The sequence below is a fragment of the Microcaecilia unicolor genome, chromosome 4 (assembly GCF_901765095.1).
Source record: "Microcaecilia unicolor chromosome 4, aMicUni1.1, whole genome shotgun sequence".
In the NCBI taxonomy this organism is placed as follows: Eukaryota; Metazoa; Chordata; class Amphibia; order Gymnophiona; family Siphonopidae; genus Microcaecilia; species Microcaecilia unicolor.
Window position 1 is genome coordinate 181708812 of NC_044034.1, and position 17952 is coordinate 181726763.

Sequence of the window (17952 nt, forward strand, 5' to 3'; positions counted from 1 at the left end):
AACATGCATTGCGATATACTAACGTGTGTTATGGTAAACTAATGCACTGTTTTCCCATTTAATTCACCTTAAGTGGCAAATTTCACACATTATTCCCTTAACACAAGTTAGTAACTATCCCTTCAAACTCTAAGGCTGTCTGCAAGATGACAGGATGTGACTCTAGGTAGAAGAAAATCAATAGCACAAAATGTCTGGAGAGTTGTGCATGAACAATTAGTCATATCCATAATCTTTAGTTTTTCTTGACTTACGTCAGTATAGTCTCATTGAATCTAATATTCAGCCTTACTCATCTTATTACACTCCTCTGCCTATGGCTTCATTACTTGTGCAGCCACTTACAACAGCATTGAGTATGTAAGGCACATCTACTAGAACTACTTATGAAAGAACTAGTGTTTCTCTACACTCAAAAACATTAGTCTGACCTAACTGTTTAAACATGCTGGGCCTGATTCACTAAGTGGTTTTTTTTTCCATAGACAAAGAACGGGAGAAAAGTTGAAGAAAACTAAGTCCACTGTGTGATTTTATTTCATTCATAGTTCTCTATTGACCACATTCCTTTGAACCAATAAAAGGCTCACCCTAAGCAGTGTAGATAATATTATTAAAGTGCACAAAACAAAATAAAATTGTCAAAATTGTTTTATTGTCAAATATCACACCTCCACACAACCTCACCCAAAAGCTCCCCACAATTAGCCTCCCCATTCGCATCCCCTTCAATGTTCTCTTACAGCTCAATCTGTCCTTTAACTTGGGAACAGTCAAGATTTTACTTTTTACTGAAAAGCAAATGATTTCCTTCTGCTCTTAATAACCTTAGGTATAATGCACACTGGATTTAGCTCATGCCTTTCTCAGTAGTTCAAGGTGACCTACATTCAGGTATTTCCCTGTATCCAGAGGGCTTACACTCTAAGCTTGTATCTGAGGCACTGGAGGTTAACCTCCTCCCCTCTCAATTCTATAATCTTATGCACTTAATTTTACAGACTTCCTACAGTTATGAGTGTAACTTAATTGACAGTATAAGCAGTATAAAATGTTTTGTACTTTTTTGGGATCTTGCCAGGTATTTGTGACCTGGATTGGCCACTGTTGGAAACAGGATGCTGGGCTTGATGGACCTTTGGTCTTTCCCAGTATGGCAATACTTATGTACTTATGACAAATTAGCTGCCTGGTGATAACTAGATTTAAATTGCACTAATTTACAGTTATGCACGTAACTGCACTTAGTTGGCATTCTGTAGTGCATAACTGCAAGGGGGTGTGAGCATGGGAAAGCATGTACAGATCAGGGGCATGCCCAGCACAAATGCATTAACTGCCGGCTTCTATATATCGCACCACAAGCCTTCCACGCCGAAATCCAAGTGTAACACAGTAAGTGACGACAGATAAAGATCTGAATGGTCCATCCAGCCTGCCCAACAGTCATATTCATTATCAATTCAAGATTTAAATCAACAAAGAGCAAGATATTATATACTAGATCATGGTCTTTCTATAGTGTTTTGGGGACATAGACCACAGAAGTCTGCCCAGTTCTGTCCTTATGTTCCAACTGCTGGAGTTGCCGACAAAGCCCACTCCAGCCTATCCAAATCTGTCTTGTCATTTGCGAGACAAAGGCTGTAAAAAGTCTGCCCAGCATTGTCCTCACATTCCAAATTACTGGAGTTTCCGTCAAAGCTCTCTCCAGCCCATCCTAAACCGGATTGTCCATCTAAGCACCACTTGACATGCAAACACATATGCAACCCTTTAAGTTTTTTTATATCATTCGTTTTCTAATTAGAGATCCTCTGTGTTCATCCCACGCCTTTCTGAATTCCACCCTCGGGAGAGCATTCCAGGCCTCAACCATCCTCTACATGAAAAAGAATTTTCTGACATTACTCTTCCCCCTCAACCTCAATTGATGTCTTCTAGTTTTACCACTTTCCCATCTCTGGAAAATATTTGTTTTTATATTAATACCTTTCAAGTATTTAAACACCTGTATCATGTCCCCCCTGTCCCTCTTCTGCTCTAGGGTATACATATGCAGGTCTTCCAGTCTCTTCTCATATGTACTTTGCAGCAAGCCTCATATCATTCTTGTTGCGTTCCTCTGGACTGCTTCAAGTCTTCTTACATCTTTATCAAGCTAAGGCCTCCAAAACTGAACACTCCAGGTGGGGCCTCACCAATGACTTGTACAGGGGAACTAAGCATATTCTATAACAATGTGCATAAATTAATTGGCTTAAAAAACCAATCAGCACTTTTAACAGCAGTTAGCAAGCATTAATGAGCACTAATTGGAAAAATTTGAATTTACGTGCATAACTCGCTAAGCATATTCTGTAATGCACAGCGCCTAAATTCTAATGCACAGATCCAAAAAGGGATGTGGTTATGGGCAGGGAAATGGACATTTCCTGGGTGTTCTAAAATGTATACACTTATAGAATACATCCCTCTGTGCTGACATTTACACCACATTTTCCTTAGTCTAAATGGATACACATACTTCTAGGTGCTGGGATATGTGAGAAGGCAGGTGAAAAGGGATTAAGAAAGTCACGAGGAAAGGGGGCACAGAGAACAGGGGAACACCGGTGGGACAGATTTCATAATCAAAACTCCAGCATTCAGAAAGCCGCGCTTCCGGAGGCCGAGAGATTAGCAGGGTTAAGGAAGAAGGGGAGGAACTACCATTCCCAGAATCCCTCTCTTACACACCCAGCTATGCAGGAGCTAGGGGAGGAGATAGAAGATTGGGAAATGGTTTCTGAGGAAGGTAATGAGGGCCAGCTGGAGAGATTAGGGGCGGAGGAAGCTGGGGATGAGGATAAAATGGAGGTAACTGAAGGACTGGGGGAGGAACAGATGGAGATTGCAGCTCTGGCCCAAACCGGGAAAGATATCGTAAGCGGGTGGCTGGCAGCTCCTTGGAGACAGTGGTGGAAGACCGGAGGCGAAAGATTGAGGCACTGGGGAAGTTCTCTGTTAAAGAGGGGACAGGTGTTGACCTCGGGGAAAAGCCAGGAACTTGGTACAAGTCAAACCCCAGCAGGAACAAGGTGAAAAGGAGCTGTTTATCTGTGCTGTAAGATTGAGCAAGAAAAGCTGTATAAACTGTGTTGAGACTGGAAAGGGCTTTAACTGTAAATTACAGAGCTACTGTGTTTTCTTTCTGGTTATGTTCTGTTCCAAAGAGAAGCTATTTTTGTTAAAAGGAGTGAAGTTACCTGGACTGTTTAAACCTGAAAGGTACTTTTGGCAGCAAAGCCCTAAACTAATGTGATAGGTCCTGATTAGAAAAGGACTAATCAAGAAGAGTTATTTTGTGTTAAAGTGAGGACATTGTTGGAGCTGCTGGCATGACCTGCAAGAACCTGGAATTAAGGTGTCTTCCTTTGTGGTTATGTTGAATTAAAGCCAGAAAATAAAGCTTTTTACTTATAAACGATTCTCCTTGATTGAACCTCTGTGGAAAGAACAGAGGGAGGAGGGAGTCCTGTGAGCTCACCAGGGTCTGGAGCCAAATCCCAGCGCAAACAAGGTGGCGTGGAGCAGGGTAACGACCATGTGAGGAAGGAAGCTAAGCAGGGTTGAGCCTGGCTGGTTCCTGGAAGGGTGACCCAGTCACAGATATCAAGTATGTGTACTCTATATACTGTACTTAAAGCTAGGCATTGAGTATAGAACATGCTTAGGTAGAACTTTATTCTGCACTGATTTTTCAGGTACCAAATATAGAATCTAGCCGTAAAGTTGTATTGTCAATTACATGCACAACTGTAACATTTTGTCATGGACATTTACACCAGCCATTGACATGGTGTAAGCAACCATGCCTAAATGTTGGCATGTAAATGCCAACTTACACTAGTATTCTATAATGGCAGCTACACATGTAATTACCGATGCAGAATTTGTGCTTAGTGTGCAGCATCCCAGCACCTAACTTTAGATGACCTGTAGAGAATTACTCCCTAAGTGACTTGCCCATGATCACAAGGTGCATCAGGGGGATATGAACCCTGGCTTCTCTGGTTCTCAGCCTGCTGCTCTAAACATTAGAATACTTCTCCATCAGGCTAACCAATAGCACTGGTACAGCTCTGGAAAAAGCCCTTGCTCAAGTGGATGCCACGTGAGCTTGTTTAACTGTAGGAATGCACAGCAGCGATGCCTGAGAGGACCACAGTGTTCAACCAGGCACATACTAGTGAAGTTTATCATGAAGGTATGGTGGGCCCTGCTCCTGCAAAGTCTGGAATGCAAATATAATCATCTTAAATTTTTGCTCAGGCTAGTAATGGCAACCCATGCAATGAATGGAACAGATGGAAGACAAGGACCTAGGACACTTATAAATCAGTTTAGCATTCAGTGGTGATTGTCAAACTTATAAGTTTCCACAACAGGGGTAAGGAAGATAAGGTCTGATGAAACTTAGGGAAGAGGTAAAGAAGGTACAGTTAGACTGGGGTCACAAGTTCACAGATGCCTCAGACTTAAAAAGAATATATTTGCATGGAGTGTCAGTGTAAATACAATTATTCAAGAATTGATTTCAAAATTGAATAAATGTAAGTAATGAATACAAATCTCATAGGTATATTTATAATGTGAGGACCTTTTGACTTTGAAAACAGGCAAATAAAAGATGTCTGAAGCTTTTTACATAAGAAAGAGTCAAAATAGATATTTGGGGTAATATTCAGCCTCTGACGGTAAGCGGCTCGTACGCTGCTTCCACCTACAGGCAGACCTAACCCCGGATATTGAATACCAGAACATGTTCAGCTCTCATCATTGAATATCTGAGTATGTGCACTGACCTGGAAGTTAGCCAGAAATGGCTGATATTCCGGCCAGTGCCAGGTTAATTCAGCTGTTTTGCTGTCCTAACTTTATGCGCTTACTTAGTCGCTTAGCAGATTGAATATCACTGTGGACCAGATAAGTTGACACTCCGCTCTAACTCCACTCCTGGCCCACCCTAACCTAGCCAGATAAATTCTACTGAGTATCAGTTACTGGCTAGCTCAGCAGGGTTTAACCAGGCAAGAGCCTCTCCTGCCCGGTTAAACTCTTTTGAATATCGATCCTGTTATGTCCAGGTAAAAATAATACTAAGGCAAGTGCTATAATTCTGTCTCTTGAGAACAAAGCTTGACTGAATATGGATTTCATTGCTTACCTTTACAGACTCATGCTCAAGGCAATTTACAGTGGTAGGTCCTTTCCCCGGAGGACTTACAATTTAAGATACAGATCCACTGAAAGGAACTATTGATTTAACATTATTAATATGCATTGTTTACCACAAACCCCATTTTATGCATTGGGATCCATTTCCTAATAAAGTATGCTAGAACAGTAGTTAATCTAGCCTTAAGCTTTCACCCCAGGTAAAAGAGAGCAAAATGACTTACTCAAGGTCACAAGCAGCATTGGTAGAGGAAAACAAGAGTTGAATCTTGGCTTTCCTGGTTCCAAGAGTACTTTAAGCATTAGATCACTCCTTTAGCCTAGTCAGTCCCAGTGGAAAGGACTTCAGGGAATGTGGTGTGCCAGAGGTTCTAGATTTCTAGAACAGGACAGTTGAAGGGTAATTATAAAGGTAACAAATAGAAATAAATCACAACATGGAAAAAAAATAAGATGATACCTTTTTTATTGGACTAACTTAATACATTTTAATTAGCTTTCAAAGGTAACATTTCTTCTTCAAGTGGAAATATGCAAATGTTGACATCAGAATATACAAGTGAAAACACAGAGGCATTCCAATGACAGTTTCACAGGAAAAGGGAAGGGTAGGCTAGGTAAGAAACAGGGAGAGCTGGTTGGCAGCTCTCCCTGTTACCCACCTAACTTACCACTCCCTTTTCCTCTGAGACTGTCATTTGAAAGCCTCTGTGTTTCACTTATATATTCTGATATAGCGAAGATACTTACTTGTAGCAGGTATTCTCCGAGGACAGCAGGCTGATTGTTCTCACAATTGAGTCGACGTCCGCGGTGGCCCAGGAATCGGCAAAACTTTTGCAAGCAAAATAAAACAAAGACTCTTTGGAGATTTCCCTCGTGCGAGCAATGCGAACCGCGCATGTGCGAACGTCTTCCCGCCTGCCGCGCGAGCGTGCCTCTCTAGTTTAATCAAAAAGTATAAACACAAGAACAACAACAACTCCAAAGGGGAGGAGGGCGGGTTTGTGAGAACAATCAGCCTGCTGTCCTCGGAGAATACCTGCTACAGGTAAGTATCTTCGCTTTCTCCGAGGACAAGCAGGCTGCTTGTTCTCACAATTGGGGTATCCCTAGCAACCAGGCTCACTCAAAACAATGAACATTGGTCAATTGGGCCTCGCAACGGTGAGGACATAACATAGATTGACCTGAAACCAAAATCAACTAAGTGAGAGTGCAGCCTGGAACAGAATCAAAATGGGTCTAGGGGGGTGGAGTTGGATACTAAACCCCAAACAGATTCTGCAGCACCGCTTGCCCAAACCGACTGTCGCGTCGGGTATCTTGCTGAAGGCAGTAGTGAGATGTGAATGTGTGGACTGATGACCACGTTGCAGCTTTACAAATCTCTTCAATGGAGGCTGACTTTAAGTGAGCCACTGATGCAGCCATGGCTGTAACATTATGAGCAATGATATGGCCCTCTAAAGACAGCCCAGCTTGGGCATAAGTGAAGGAAATGCAATCTGCTAGCCAATTGGAGATTGTGTGTTTTCCAATAACGACTCCCCTCCTGTTGCGATTGAAAGAAACAAACAACTGGGCGGACTGTATGAAGGGCTTTGTCCGCTCCATGTAAAAGGCCAATGCTCTCTTGCAGTCCAAGGTATGTAATCTGCTTTCGCCAGGGCGGGTATGAGGACGGGGAAAGAATGTTAACAAGACAATTGACTGGTTCAGATGGAACTCCGACACCACCTTTAGCAGAAACCTAGAGTCCGTGTGGAGGACTACTCTGTTGTGATGAAACTTGATATAAGGTGCCTGAAGCTCACTGACCCTACGAGCTGAAGTAACAGCCACCAAGAAAATGACCTTCCAGGTCAAGTACTTCAAGTGGCAGGAATTCAGTGGCTCAAAAGGAGCTTTCACCAGCTGGGTGAGAACGACGTTGAGATCCCATGACACTGGTGGAAGTTTGACAGGGGGCTTTGACAAAAACAAACCTCTCATGAAGCGAACAACTAAAGGCTGTTCAGAGATAGGCTTACCCTCTACCCATTGATTATAAGCACTAATTGCACTAAGGTGAACTCTTACGGAGTTGGTCTTGAGACCAGACTCTGATAAATGCAGAATAAGCAGGGTTGTGTAGGACAAGAAAGAGGATCTAGGGCCTTGCAGTCACACCAGATGGCAAACCTCCTCCATTTGAAAGAGTAACACCTCTTGGTGGAATCTTTCCTGGAAGCAAGCAAGACTCAAGAGACACCCTCCGAAAGACCCAAGGAGGCGAATTCTAAACTCTCAACATCCAGGCCATGAGAGCCAGAGACTAGAGGTCGGGAAGTAGAAGTGACTCCTTGTTCTGAGTGATAAGGGATGGAAAACATTCCAATCTCCAAGGCTCCTCGGAGGACAACTCCAGAAGAAGAGGGAACCAAATCTGACATGGCCAGAAGGGAGCTATCAGAATTATGGTTCCGCAGTCTTGCTTGAGTTTCAGTAAAGTCTTCCCTATTAGAGGTAAGGGAAGATATGCATACAGAAGGCCTGTTCCCCAATGCAGGAGAAAGGCATCTGACGCTAGTCTGTCATGGGCCTGAAATCTGGAACAGAACTGAGGGACCTTGTGATTGATCTGAGTGGCAAAAAGATCCACCGAGGGGGTGCCCTCGCTCGGAAGATCTTGTGGACTACGGCCATGTTCAGTGACCACTCGTGAGGTTGCATGATCCTGCTCAATCTGTCGGCCAGACTGTTGTTTACACCTGCCAAATAAATGGCTTGGAGAAACATGCTGTGGCAGTGTGCCCAAAGCCACATCTGGACGGCTTCCTGACACAGAGGGCGAGATCTGGTGCCCCCTGCTTGTTGGTATAATACATGGCAACCTGATTGTCTGTCTGAATCCATATGATTTGGTTGGACAGCCAATCTCTGAAAGCCTTTAGAGCATTCCAGATCGCTCGCAATTCCAGGAGGTTGATCTGAAGACCTTTTTCCTGAAAGGACCAAGCTCCTTGAGTGTGAAGTCCATCTACATGAACTCCCCACCCCAGGAGGGATGCATCCATTGTCAGCACTTGTGGCTGAGGGATTTGGAATGGACATCCCAAAGTCAAATTTGATTGAATCGTCCACCACTGCAAGGAACTCCGAAAATTGGTGGACAGTTGGATCACATCTTCTAGACTTCCCACAGCCTGATACCACTGGGAAGCTAGGGTCCATTGAATAGATCTCATGTGTAGATGTGCCATGGGAGTCACGTGAACCGTGGAGGCCATATGCCCCAGAAGTCTCAACATCTGCCGAGCCGAGATCTGTTGAGACGCTCGAACCATAGACACTAGGGACTGGAGATTGTCTGCTCTGGTCTCGGGAAGAAAAGTTCAAGCTGTCTTTGTGTCCAACAGTGCTGCAATGAACTCCAATTTTTGAACTGGGGTGAGATGGGACTTGGTATAATTGATCACGAACCCCAGTAGTTCTAGAACCTGAATAGTCATTTGCATGGACTATAGAGCGCCCACCTCCGAGGTGCTCTTCACCAGCCAATCGTCGAGATAAGAGAACACATGCACTCCCAGTCTTTAAAAGTGGGCTAACATGGCTACCACACCACTTTACTCATGGTAGAAACCATTTTCACATATGCATATATTAGATCATAACTTAAAGTATGCATGGTGCAAATCAGTGCATGCTTGTACAGCAGGCATGCTCAAGGGACATGTTTGGGTGGAACACAGGTGGAGTGGTGACTTCCGCAATATTTTACAATATGTACATCTTGTATATGTGCACATTTATATCTGTTCTCATGCAGGTATAATGTCTGTGCTTTCAATCTAGGTGTGATTTCTACAGGATTTGATCTTTATAATAACACATTAGCTAAAAATAAGTAATTTCCTGCCCAACTGACAGACCAGCATTCCTTTCTATTTTCTTGATCTTTAATTTTAAATTGTATACCACCCTGTTATGCTCCGCAGAAGGGGCAGTATATCAAGTCTTATTAAACTTAAACTTAATTAAACTAGGTGCCCTGTTATATATTACCCTCAATAAGATCATTGTATGCAGATCCAAATTAGATTTCCCAGGTAAGAACTTAAGTTTGATAGATCATCTGCTATTCAACTGACGTGACTGGTATTATCTGAAGTGGTATCACTTTTACAAAAAAACACACCCACACAAATTCAACGCAGCAACATAGAGACAGATGCATGGTGACAACAGACAAGAGATTAACACCAGTCCAGGGCCAGGAATAGTGGCATAGTGCCCAGGTCAGGCCGGAACTTCAATAATGTTTGGATCAATAGCTGGCTAGAGACTCAGGGTTATGCCTTAAACTATGAAAGCTACCCCAGCTGCCTGCTTCCTTCTATAGTCAAAAGCATTTAGTTAATGGGTCTACGGAAATGCAGGCAGCTGGCAAAGCTTCTCTCAGCAATACAGGCAAAACAAATATGTACTATATCGCTCTTCATGAATGTAATTATGTATATCTTACAACAATGTATAAAAGATTAAAGGCTGAACAACATTTTTGAGTTGGATATGCCATGAATCCAAAACTAAAAATAAGAAAGTAATACAAAGATGACATAATCAATAAGTAGTGTTATCTGCAGTATATCATACATATTCACAATTTTCAACAAGAAGCTCACAAGTTAAAACAGAAAAATGATCCAATGAAGAATACTATTCTGTGTATCCTGCTCAGTATGCCAACAGTACACAAAACAAGCAGCAAAATGACTTGGCTGCTGTGGCTAGTGTTGGAAATTCATCAGCCCTGCTGTATCCGTTCTACTATGCTCTTAGCCTTCAAGCAAACTGCTCCAAATTGCCTGCACCTGTTTCTCTTTCACCAACTAGATCTCATGGCAGCACGTGCATACTACTCCTTGACAGTGTTTTCAGATTCCTTGTTGGATGTTCAGTTTTTCATTCCTCAGATATATTAAAATTGTATTTTAGTTATGCTATTATGAAAACTGGAATGAAATGCTTTTGGCTTACTGCATTTCTTTGAGGGAGACCTCCCCATAGATTTTTTTCTTCCATTCAATCTGTCTCCCTGCTGCTTCCTTGAGTACTCAGTGTCCCTGTATTGTAACCAACTCTCAGCTTTTCTAGCTGTATCTTTGTTTTATTACAGTATTTTTTTTTCTTTATCTCTTCTATTTTCTTTATCAAAATTCACCCTGCACTCCAGCTTTTCTTCTCCAGAGCTAACAAGTTACCCGGTGAGTGAGACTTATTGGTCTGTCCAGGTTTTGAAATTATATCCCCAAGCACTGTGGTATTTGTAATTCCAGGTTCTACCCAATGAAACCATTACTGTTCCATAATTACCCCTGGGGAATTCTGTGCAACTGTTGTAACACCACCACCTATGCAGAATTCTGCTTGGGCAGCAGCAGGTAGAAACAGTGGCTCTCCTGAATCCCTCCTCTCTCCCTCACAGTGAGAGGAGGCCAATGGCTGCATATCAGACCATCCTCCTCCTCTGCCATCCTGGGTCCTACTGCTGATTCGAACGCCACGGCTCAAATATGTGATCAGGTCCAGAATAGCAGAGGAGAACACAGTCCTACAGTTAAGTACAGCCATTCATCTTCTCCTCAGTCTGTGCAAATCAGGGAGGGGAGGGAATGGAAGGAAGACCAAATGAGGCTGGCATATACTGCAGGGGTGGGGAGACTGGCTAGGGTGGAGTGCAGGAAGAGCAAACTTTCAGGTGTGCCAAAGGTGTTTTGAAGAGCAAGCTGGGTTCATGTCTGAGGAGGGAGAAACAATAAGAAGTGGGGGTATGGAGTAAAGAATGAGTGACAGAAGAAACTGGAGTTGTAGAGAAAATGAGAGAGCAAAGTAGATGAAATCTGAGGAACAAATGAGCACAGAGGTCTACAGAGTTCGTAATTGAGAGTAGAAGAAAGAGGGAGTTGGGGGAATGGGAGGGTTGGGGAAGGACTGAAAGATCATGGAAATGGAGACAGAAATAGAAATAGAAAACTTGTTAGTAAGTAGGTGAGATGTGAAAAGATGAGAACAGGAGAGGGAAAGGGCCAAATATGGGTGGACAAAGAGGCAGAAAAGAGAGAAGAAAGGGAAGGCTCGATGTTAGAGACAAATATAGGGGAGGAACTGAAGAAGGTAGGAAGAGAGAGACGAGGAAATGGAAAGGAGGCCCTAAAAAAGGAGAAAACAGGTGAGAAAAAAGTAGAAAAGCAACTACGACCAAAGCAATTAGAAAAATAAAAGACTACTATTCAGCCATGTAGTTAATGTATTTTTTTTTATCTCTCACCTGAATTAAAACACCTGCTATTTGTGTGGCCCGCTTGACCACCTAACTTATACATGTGGCGTGGCATTTTAGAAAAAAACGTGGAAAGGGAAATTCACATATCCAAGTCACAATGTGTGGCATTCTGACACTATTTTACAAGAGGCTCTGTCAAAAGAAGAACCTCTTGTAAATAAGGCGCAATGCTGCACACCCCCAGCCCCTCCACATTCAGAGGGAGTAGCAATTTGACACAACTGCACATGAGGAAAACAAGCATAGATTCATCCCTACAAAACACACAGATGTGTGCCCTCTGTAGCCTCACCCCACTAAGGCTCAAACCTCCCACCCCAAGGGTACAATAGGTGAAGAGCCTCCCTGCAATCCTAACACTCCCCATCCAGTCTCTGGAATTATCGGGGTGTCTCTGGGGTCCAAAAAAGTATGGTGACTGATGTCGTATTCTGCAATTATTTCCTCATGATTGTTTTATTTTAAGGCGATAAACGGGTCCTTTTACTAACGTGCGCTAAAAAATGGCCTGCGGTAGTTTAGACGTGTGTTTTGGGCGCGCACAGAATCATTTTTCAGTGCACCTACAAAAAATGCCTGTTTTTGCGCATTCATTTTGGGTCTGAGACCTTACTGCAAGCCATTGATCTAGTGGTAAGGTCTCACGAGTTAACTGGGCAGTAATGACCTATGCGCATCAAATGCCACTTGACGCGCGTAGCTGCCGCTTGCCAGAAAACAAAAAATATTTTTCAGATGCACGTAGTGGGTGCATGCCAAAATTGAAATTATTGCAAAGGCCATGCGGTAATCAGGCGGTAAACTCCAATTTGATGCACACTGGACGCGCGTAGGCGTGGCTTAGTAAAAGGGCCCCAAAATCTCCACTTTTTTCTCTTACTTCTCCCCCCCTCAAATGCACACACACAATTTGTGGATTGACTCAAGATTGTACTTTTGCCTGTTTTTACTGACTTTGTGATTTTTTTTCTCTTTTAATTTTTTTTGTGATATTTCTAAGGGTTTCTTGTATTTTTGTTAGCAATATGGGGGAAATTCTGTACCTGTATATAATATATAACCCGCATTGAACCTGCTATGAGTGGGAAAGCGTGGGGTACAAATGTAAGAAAAAAAAATGGTGCTCAAAATTCAGTGCCAGAAAAAATCGCCACTAAAAGCAGTTCTATGAAGAGTACACTCGACGGAAACAGCACTTTCAAAAGTCTGCAATGACCTGTTCCTTGCCAAATCCAAAGGTCACTACTCTATCCTTATCCTCCTCGACCTATCCGCCGCTTTTGACACTGTCAATCATAACTTACTTCTCGCCACACTGTCCTCACTTGGGTTCCAGGGCTCTGTCCTCTCCTGGTTCTCCTCTTATCTCTCCCACCGTACCTTCAGAGTACATTCTCAGGGTTCTTCCTCCACCCCCATCCCGCTCACTGTTGGAGTTCCTCAGGGATCCGTCCTTGGACCCCTTCTTTTCTCAATCTACATCTCCTCCCTGGGTTCTCTAATCTCCTCCTATGGGTTCCAATATCATCTTTATGCTGATGACACCCAGCTTTATCTCTCCACACCAGACATCACTGCAGAAACCCAGGCTAAAGTATCGGCCTGCTTAGCCGACATTGCGACCTGGATGTCCAACCGCCACTTGAAACTGAACATGGCCAAGACCGAGCTTATTGTCTTCCCTCCCAAACCCACTTCTCCTCTCCCTCCACTCTCTATCTCTGTCGATAACACCCCCATTGTCCCCGTTTCATCTGCCCGCAACCTCGGGGTCATCTTTGACTCCTCCCTCTCGTTCTCTGCGCATATCCAGCAGATAGCCAAGACCTGTCGCTTCTTCCTCTATAACATCAGCAAAATTTGCCCCTTCCTCTCTGAGCACACCACCCGAACTCTCATCCACTCTCTCATTACCTCTCGCCTTGACTACTGCAACCTACTCCTCACTGGCCTCCCACTTTGCCATCTATCCCCCCTTCAGTCCATTCAAAACTCTGCTGCACGTCTTATCTTCCGCCTGAACTGGTACACTCATATCACCCCTCTCCTCAAGTCACGTCACTGGCTTCCGATCAAGTACCGCATACAGTTTAAGCTTCTCCTTTTAACCTACAAATGTACTCGATCTACAGCTCCTCCATACCTCTCTACCCTCATCTCCCCTTACATTCCTACCAGTAACCTCCGTTCTCAAGATAAATCCCTCCTGTCGGTACCCTTCTCCACCACCGCCAACTCCAGGCTCCGCCCTTCCTGCCTCGCCTCACCCCATGCCTGGAACAAACTCCCTGAGCCCATACGCCAGGCCCCCTCCCTGCCCATCTTCAAAGCCTTGCTAAAAGCCCACCTCTTCAATGTCGCCTTCGGCACCTAACTGCCATACCTCTATTCAGGAAATCTGGACTGCCCCTACTTGACATTTCGCCCATTAGATTGTAAGCTCCTTGGAGCAGGGACTGTCCTTTTTCTTAATCTGTACAGCGCTGCGTAACCCTAGTAGCGCTCTAGAAATGTTAAGTAGTAGTACTAGTAGTATGTGCCCTTTATAGAATCATGCTTAGTGCTGATTCCCATGCCTAAATATGGATACTAGACTTATGCCTGCTGAAACCAGGTGTAAATGCTGGCACTCAAGTTAAACGTGCTGAGGCAGTATTCTGTAACTATGCGTGCAACCTTTTTGAACACCTTTGACACGCCCAGGGTCACACCCCTTTTTGAGTTACAAGCTAGTAGACTTACAGGCTTATTTTTGAAAGAGAAGGACGCCCATCTTTCGACACAAATCGGAAGATGGGTGTCCTTCTCACAGGGTCGCCCAAATCAGCATAATCGAAAGTCGATTTTGGGCGTCCCCAACTGCTTTCCGTCGCAGGGACAAACAAAGTTCATCGGGGCGTGTCGGAGGCATAGCGAATGCGGGACTTGGGTGTGCCTAACACATGGGCATCCTCGACCCATAATGGGAAAAAAGGGCGTCACTTTCGAGCATTTGGACGACTTTACCCGGTCCTGTTTTTCTTACGACCAAGCCACAAAAAGGTGCCTGAACTGACCAGATGACCACCGGAGAGAATTTGTTACCTTTAGATTGTAAGCTCTCTTGAGCAGGGACTGTCCTTCCCCATGTTTTAGCTTGTACAGTGCTGCGTAACCCTAGTAGCGCTATAGAAATGCTAAGTAGTAGTAGTAGTAGTAGTGGTCAATAACCCCCTCCCACCCTCAAAAAACTCTTTAAAAATATTTTGTGCCAGCCTCAAATGTTATACTCAGGTCCATCACAGCAGTATGCAGGTCCCTGGAGCAGTTTTAGTGGGTGCAGTGCACTTCAGGCAGGCGGACCCAGGCCCATCCCCCCTACCTGTTACACTTGTGGTGGTAAATGTGAGCCCACTACAAACCCACTGTACCCACATCTAGGTGCCCCTCTTCACTCGTAAGGGCTATGGTAGTGGTGTACAGTGGTGGGTAGTGGGTTTTGGGGGGCTCAGCACACAAGGTAAGGGAGCTATGTACTTGGGAGCAATTTATGAAGTCCACTGCAGTGCCCCCTAGGGTGCCTGGTTGGTGTCATGGCATGTCAGGGGGACCAGTGCACTAGAAATGCTGGCTCCTCCCACAACCAAATGACTTGCATTTGGTTGTTTCTGAGATGGACGTCCTTGGTTTCGATTATCGCAGAAACTCAGAAACGATCAAGTCTAGGGACGACCAAATCTAGGAACGACCAAATTTAAGGATTTGGACGTCCCTGACTGTATTATCAAAACAAAAGATGGACGTCCATCTTGTTTCAAAAATACGGGTTTCCCCGGCCCTGGATTGGGACGTTCTGCGAGGACGTCCAAATCGAAATGAGGACATCCCTTTTGATTATGCCCCTCCACATGACCACTATTGGCAAATTTGATTCACTCTATTCATATCCTGAGTTTCAAAGACATTTGATTACACCACAATTATTTATAAGTATTTAATTTATATGAAATAAGTGATATGCTCATGTCATCACTAGTAGCCCTCAGGCTGTGTCACTTGAACTAACTGACAGTGATTTCACACATTCCCGACCTCCCAAGATCCAGGATGCCTATTTTGCTGTAGTCAGAGAATGAGAGAAATACTTCTGGAAAACACTATGAATGCTTCCAAAAACTAAGGGGTCCTTTTACAAAGCTGCAGTAGAAACTGGCTTTAGTGTGACCTTACGTGGGTCTTTCCCATGCATTAAGGCCATTTCCAGCACAGCCAGAAAATGACTGATTTTCCAATTTCTGAATTAATGGCCAAGGGCTGCCATTAGCGCACGGTCATTAACAAAAATTAGTGTGTGAGCCCTTACTACCACCTATTTTGTAGGTAGTAAGGGTTCATGTGCTAATCCTGTGCTAATCAGTTGGTGCATGGCAATGCCGACATGCTAACTCATTAGCACAGAAATGTCTACTCTTCCCCCCCCCCCCCCCCCAAGAAACTTCCCCTTGGCAAAAAATAAAAAATATTTTATAGCACGTAGGTAGCATGCACACATTTGAAACTTACTGCTGTGTGTCTGTGTGCCTTGTAGTAATCCCTTTTAAACTGTGATATGCATGTTCTAGTGCTTACCGCAGCTTAGTAATAGGACCCGTAAATATCTTGCCATAGAGGCCAGACTTAATGGGTTTTCATGCAGCTAACCTTTGTGCTTGGCCTTTTTCTCCTTTCTGGCACTGCCAGTATGACAGCATGCAGCTGTTGCCTTGGCTGTTTTAGTTGACTTTGGAGGTTGGGAGCCTGCTAGAACCTGTACATCCTCCTGTTCGGCCTCCTGCACTGCTTGACAGGATCAGGGCATGCAGAAAGCAAGAGAGAGAAACAAAAGAGACAGAAACAAGCAAAGATGTAAGAATTCTACAGTGCATTCAAGAAGAAATAAGAATAGCAGAGATTTAGATTTGGAAGAATGATTGCATGGCAGAAGCGGAGAACAAAATGGGCATGGCAAAAGTGAAACCCTGAATATCATAGGTTAAATATTGTGTTTTCTTCCTCAGATTACAAATCTGAATTTTCTATTACTGTTGAAAATGGTACCATTGATCTTATATGACTCTTGAGCTGTTGGAAGCTGCACATATCACAGTTCTGTGGAATGAAACATGCAATGTTAGTTTATATTATTATTTTATATTTAAAATCTTGATGGTGCTACCACTTTAAAAGAAAATTGTAATTCTGGAAAGATACTGTTTATCTTCAATATCAGAAAAATTAAGTAGTTACCTTCCAACTGTGATAGCAAAGTAACATCCTCTTTTGGTCATAATATTAATTTTACTGACCATAAAGATAAAGCCTAATTAATCACTGCAAATATTTGAAATGTAAAAAAAAAACAGAATAAAACTGGTTCTCAAAACATACACATCTTCTGTTAAGATGTTGTTTGTAAGTATGGTGTACCATATGGAATAACTTCATACTGCACAGAATACATTGCATTTTATTTCTTCATTAAAGCTAACAATTAAACAGTATGAAGCAAATGAATGAACATGGATTTCTAATGGAAACAGTCCTTTTTTATATTAGAAAAATGCCCTAAAAATTAGACATACATGAATTCTGTGCTTAAAGTAAGTTGTCTTTTCTTTTCCAGTCATATTTTACAGTTCAAAGTCTCCAACAACAAGATGTATGAGAAAGCAAACAAAAGTTCTGAAACTGTAGTCACTGATGTGTGCAAACAAGTTTGGTTTGACAAGGGATCATAAAACAGAGCTGCTGCATGGTCAGTTTTTAAATCTTAGTCATGATGCTAGTTGGGTTTACTAAGCTACTTCCAGGGTTTAATATTTTTTGTTTGTTTTTAAGCTTTCAGTGTAAATACAACAATATCATATGAATTAAGCCAGATGGCCCAAATTATTCAGAGGGAAATAAATTAATAAACCTTCAAAATAGCCTTATATCATAATCTATCTAGTAGTAAATAGGTTAATGAATGTTTCCCCAAAGCTTGATCTTCAGGCTTTACTAACCAGGGGCTAGTCTTTTATGTTTAAATCATTTTTATTGACATTGAAATGTTACATTCACGTGTTTATAATAAAGAGCATTATGCCAACATCAAAACTTTTAACTTTTATCCCCTTAAACCACTCATCCCTCCTCCTCTACCCCACCCTTAAGCGTGAGTTCTATTGTTGCATAATTGACAGCTTTATGGTTTCTGTAACGTGCTTTAATTGCACAGTCTGATGGTGTCATCCAACTATTGAATGGGAAAAGCTTTGTTTCTTATAGCTCTCCCCAATCAAGCAGCCTCTCTGCAAACATTGTCAATCCTTTTCCCCCCTCCCCCCTTTTTTACCCACATTTCCCTTAGCACGTTCACTTCTCTTTATTTTTCAGTTCAC

The 17952-nt window shown here is 43.0% G+C and overlaps 1 protein-coding gene across 1 annotated transcript in view; it reads right to left on the bottom strand.

Moving 5' to 3' along the window:
* Positions 1-17952, bottom strand: part of TUB (TUB bipartite transcription factor) — a 193205-nt gene that overhangs the window by 134716 nt on the left and 40537 nt on the right. Inside the window, exon 4 of the mRNA XM_030202442.1 lies at positions 16232-16366. Coding sequence (XP_030058302.1) covers positions 16232-16366 — 135 coding nt within the window. The remainder of the gene's footprint in view (positions 1-16231; positions 16367-17952) is intronic.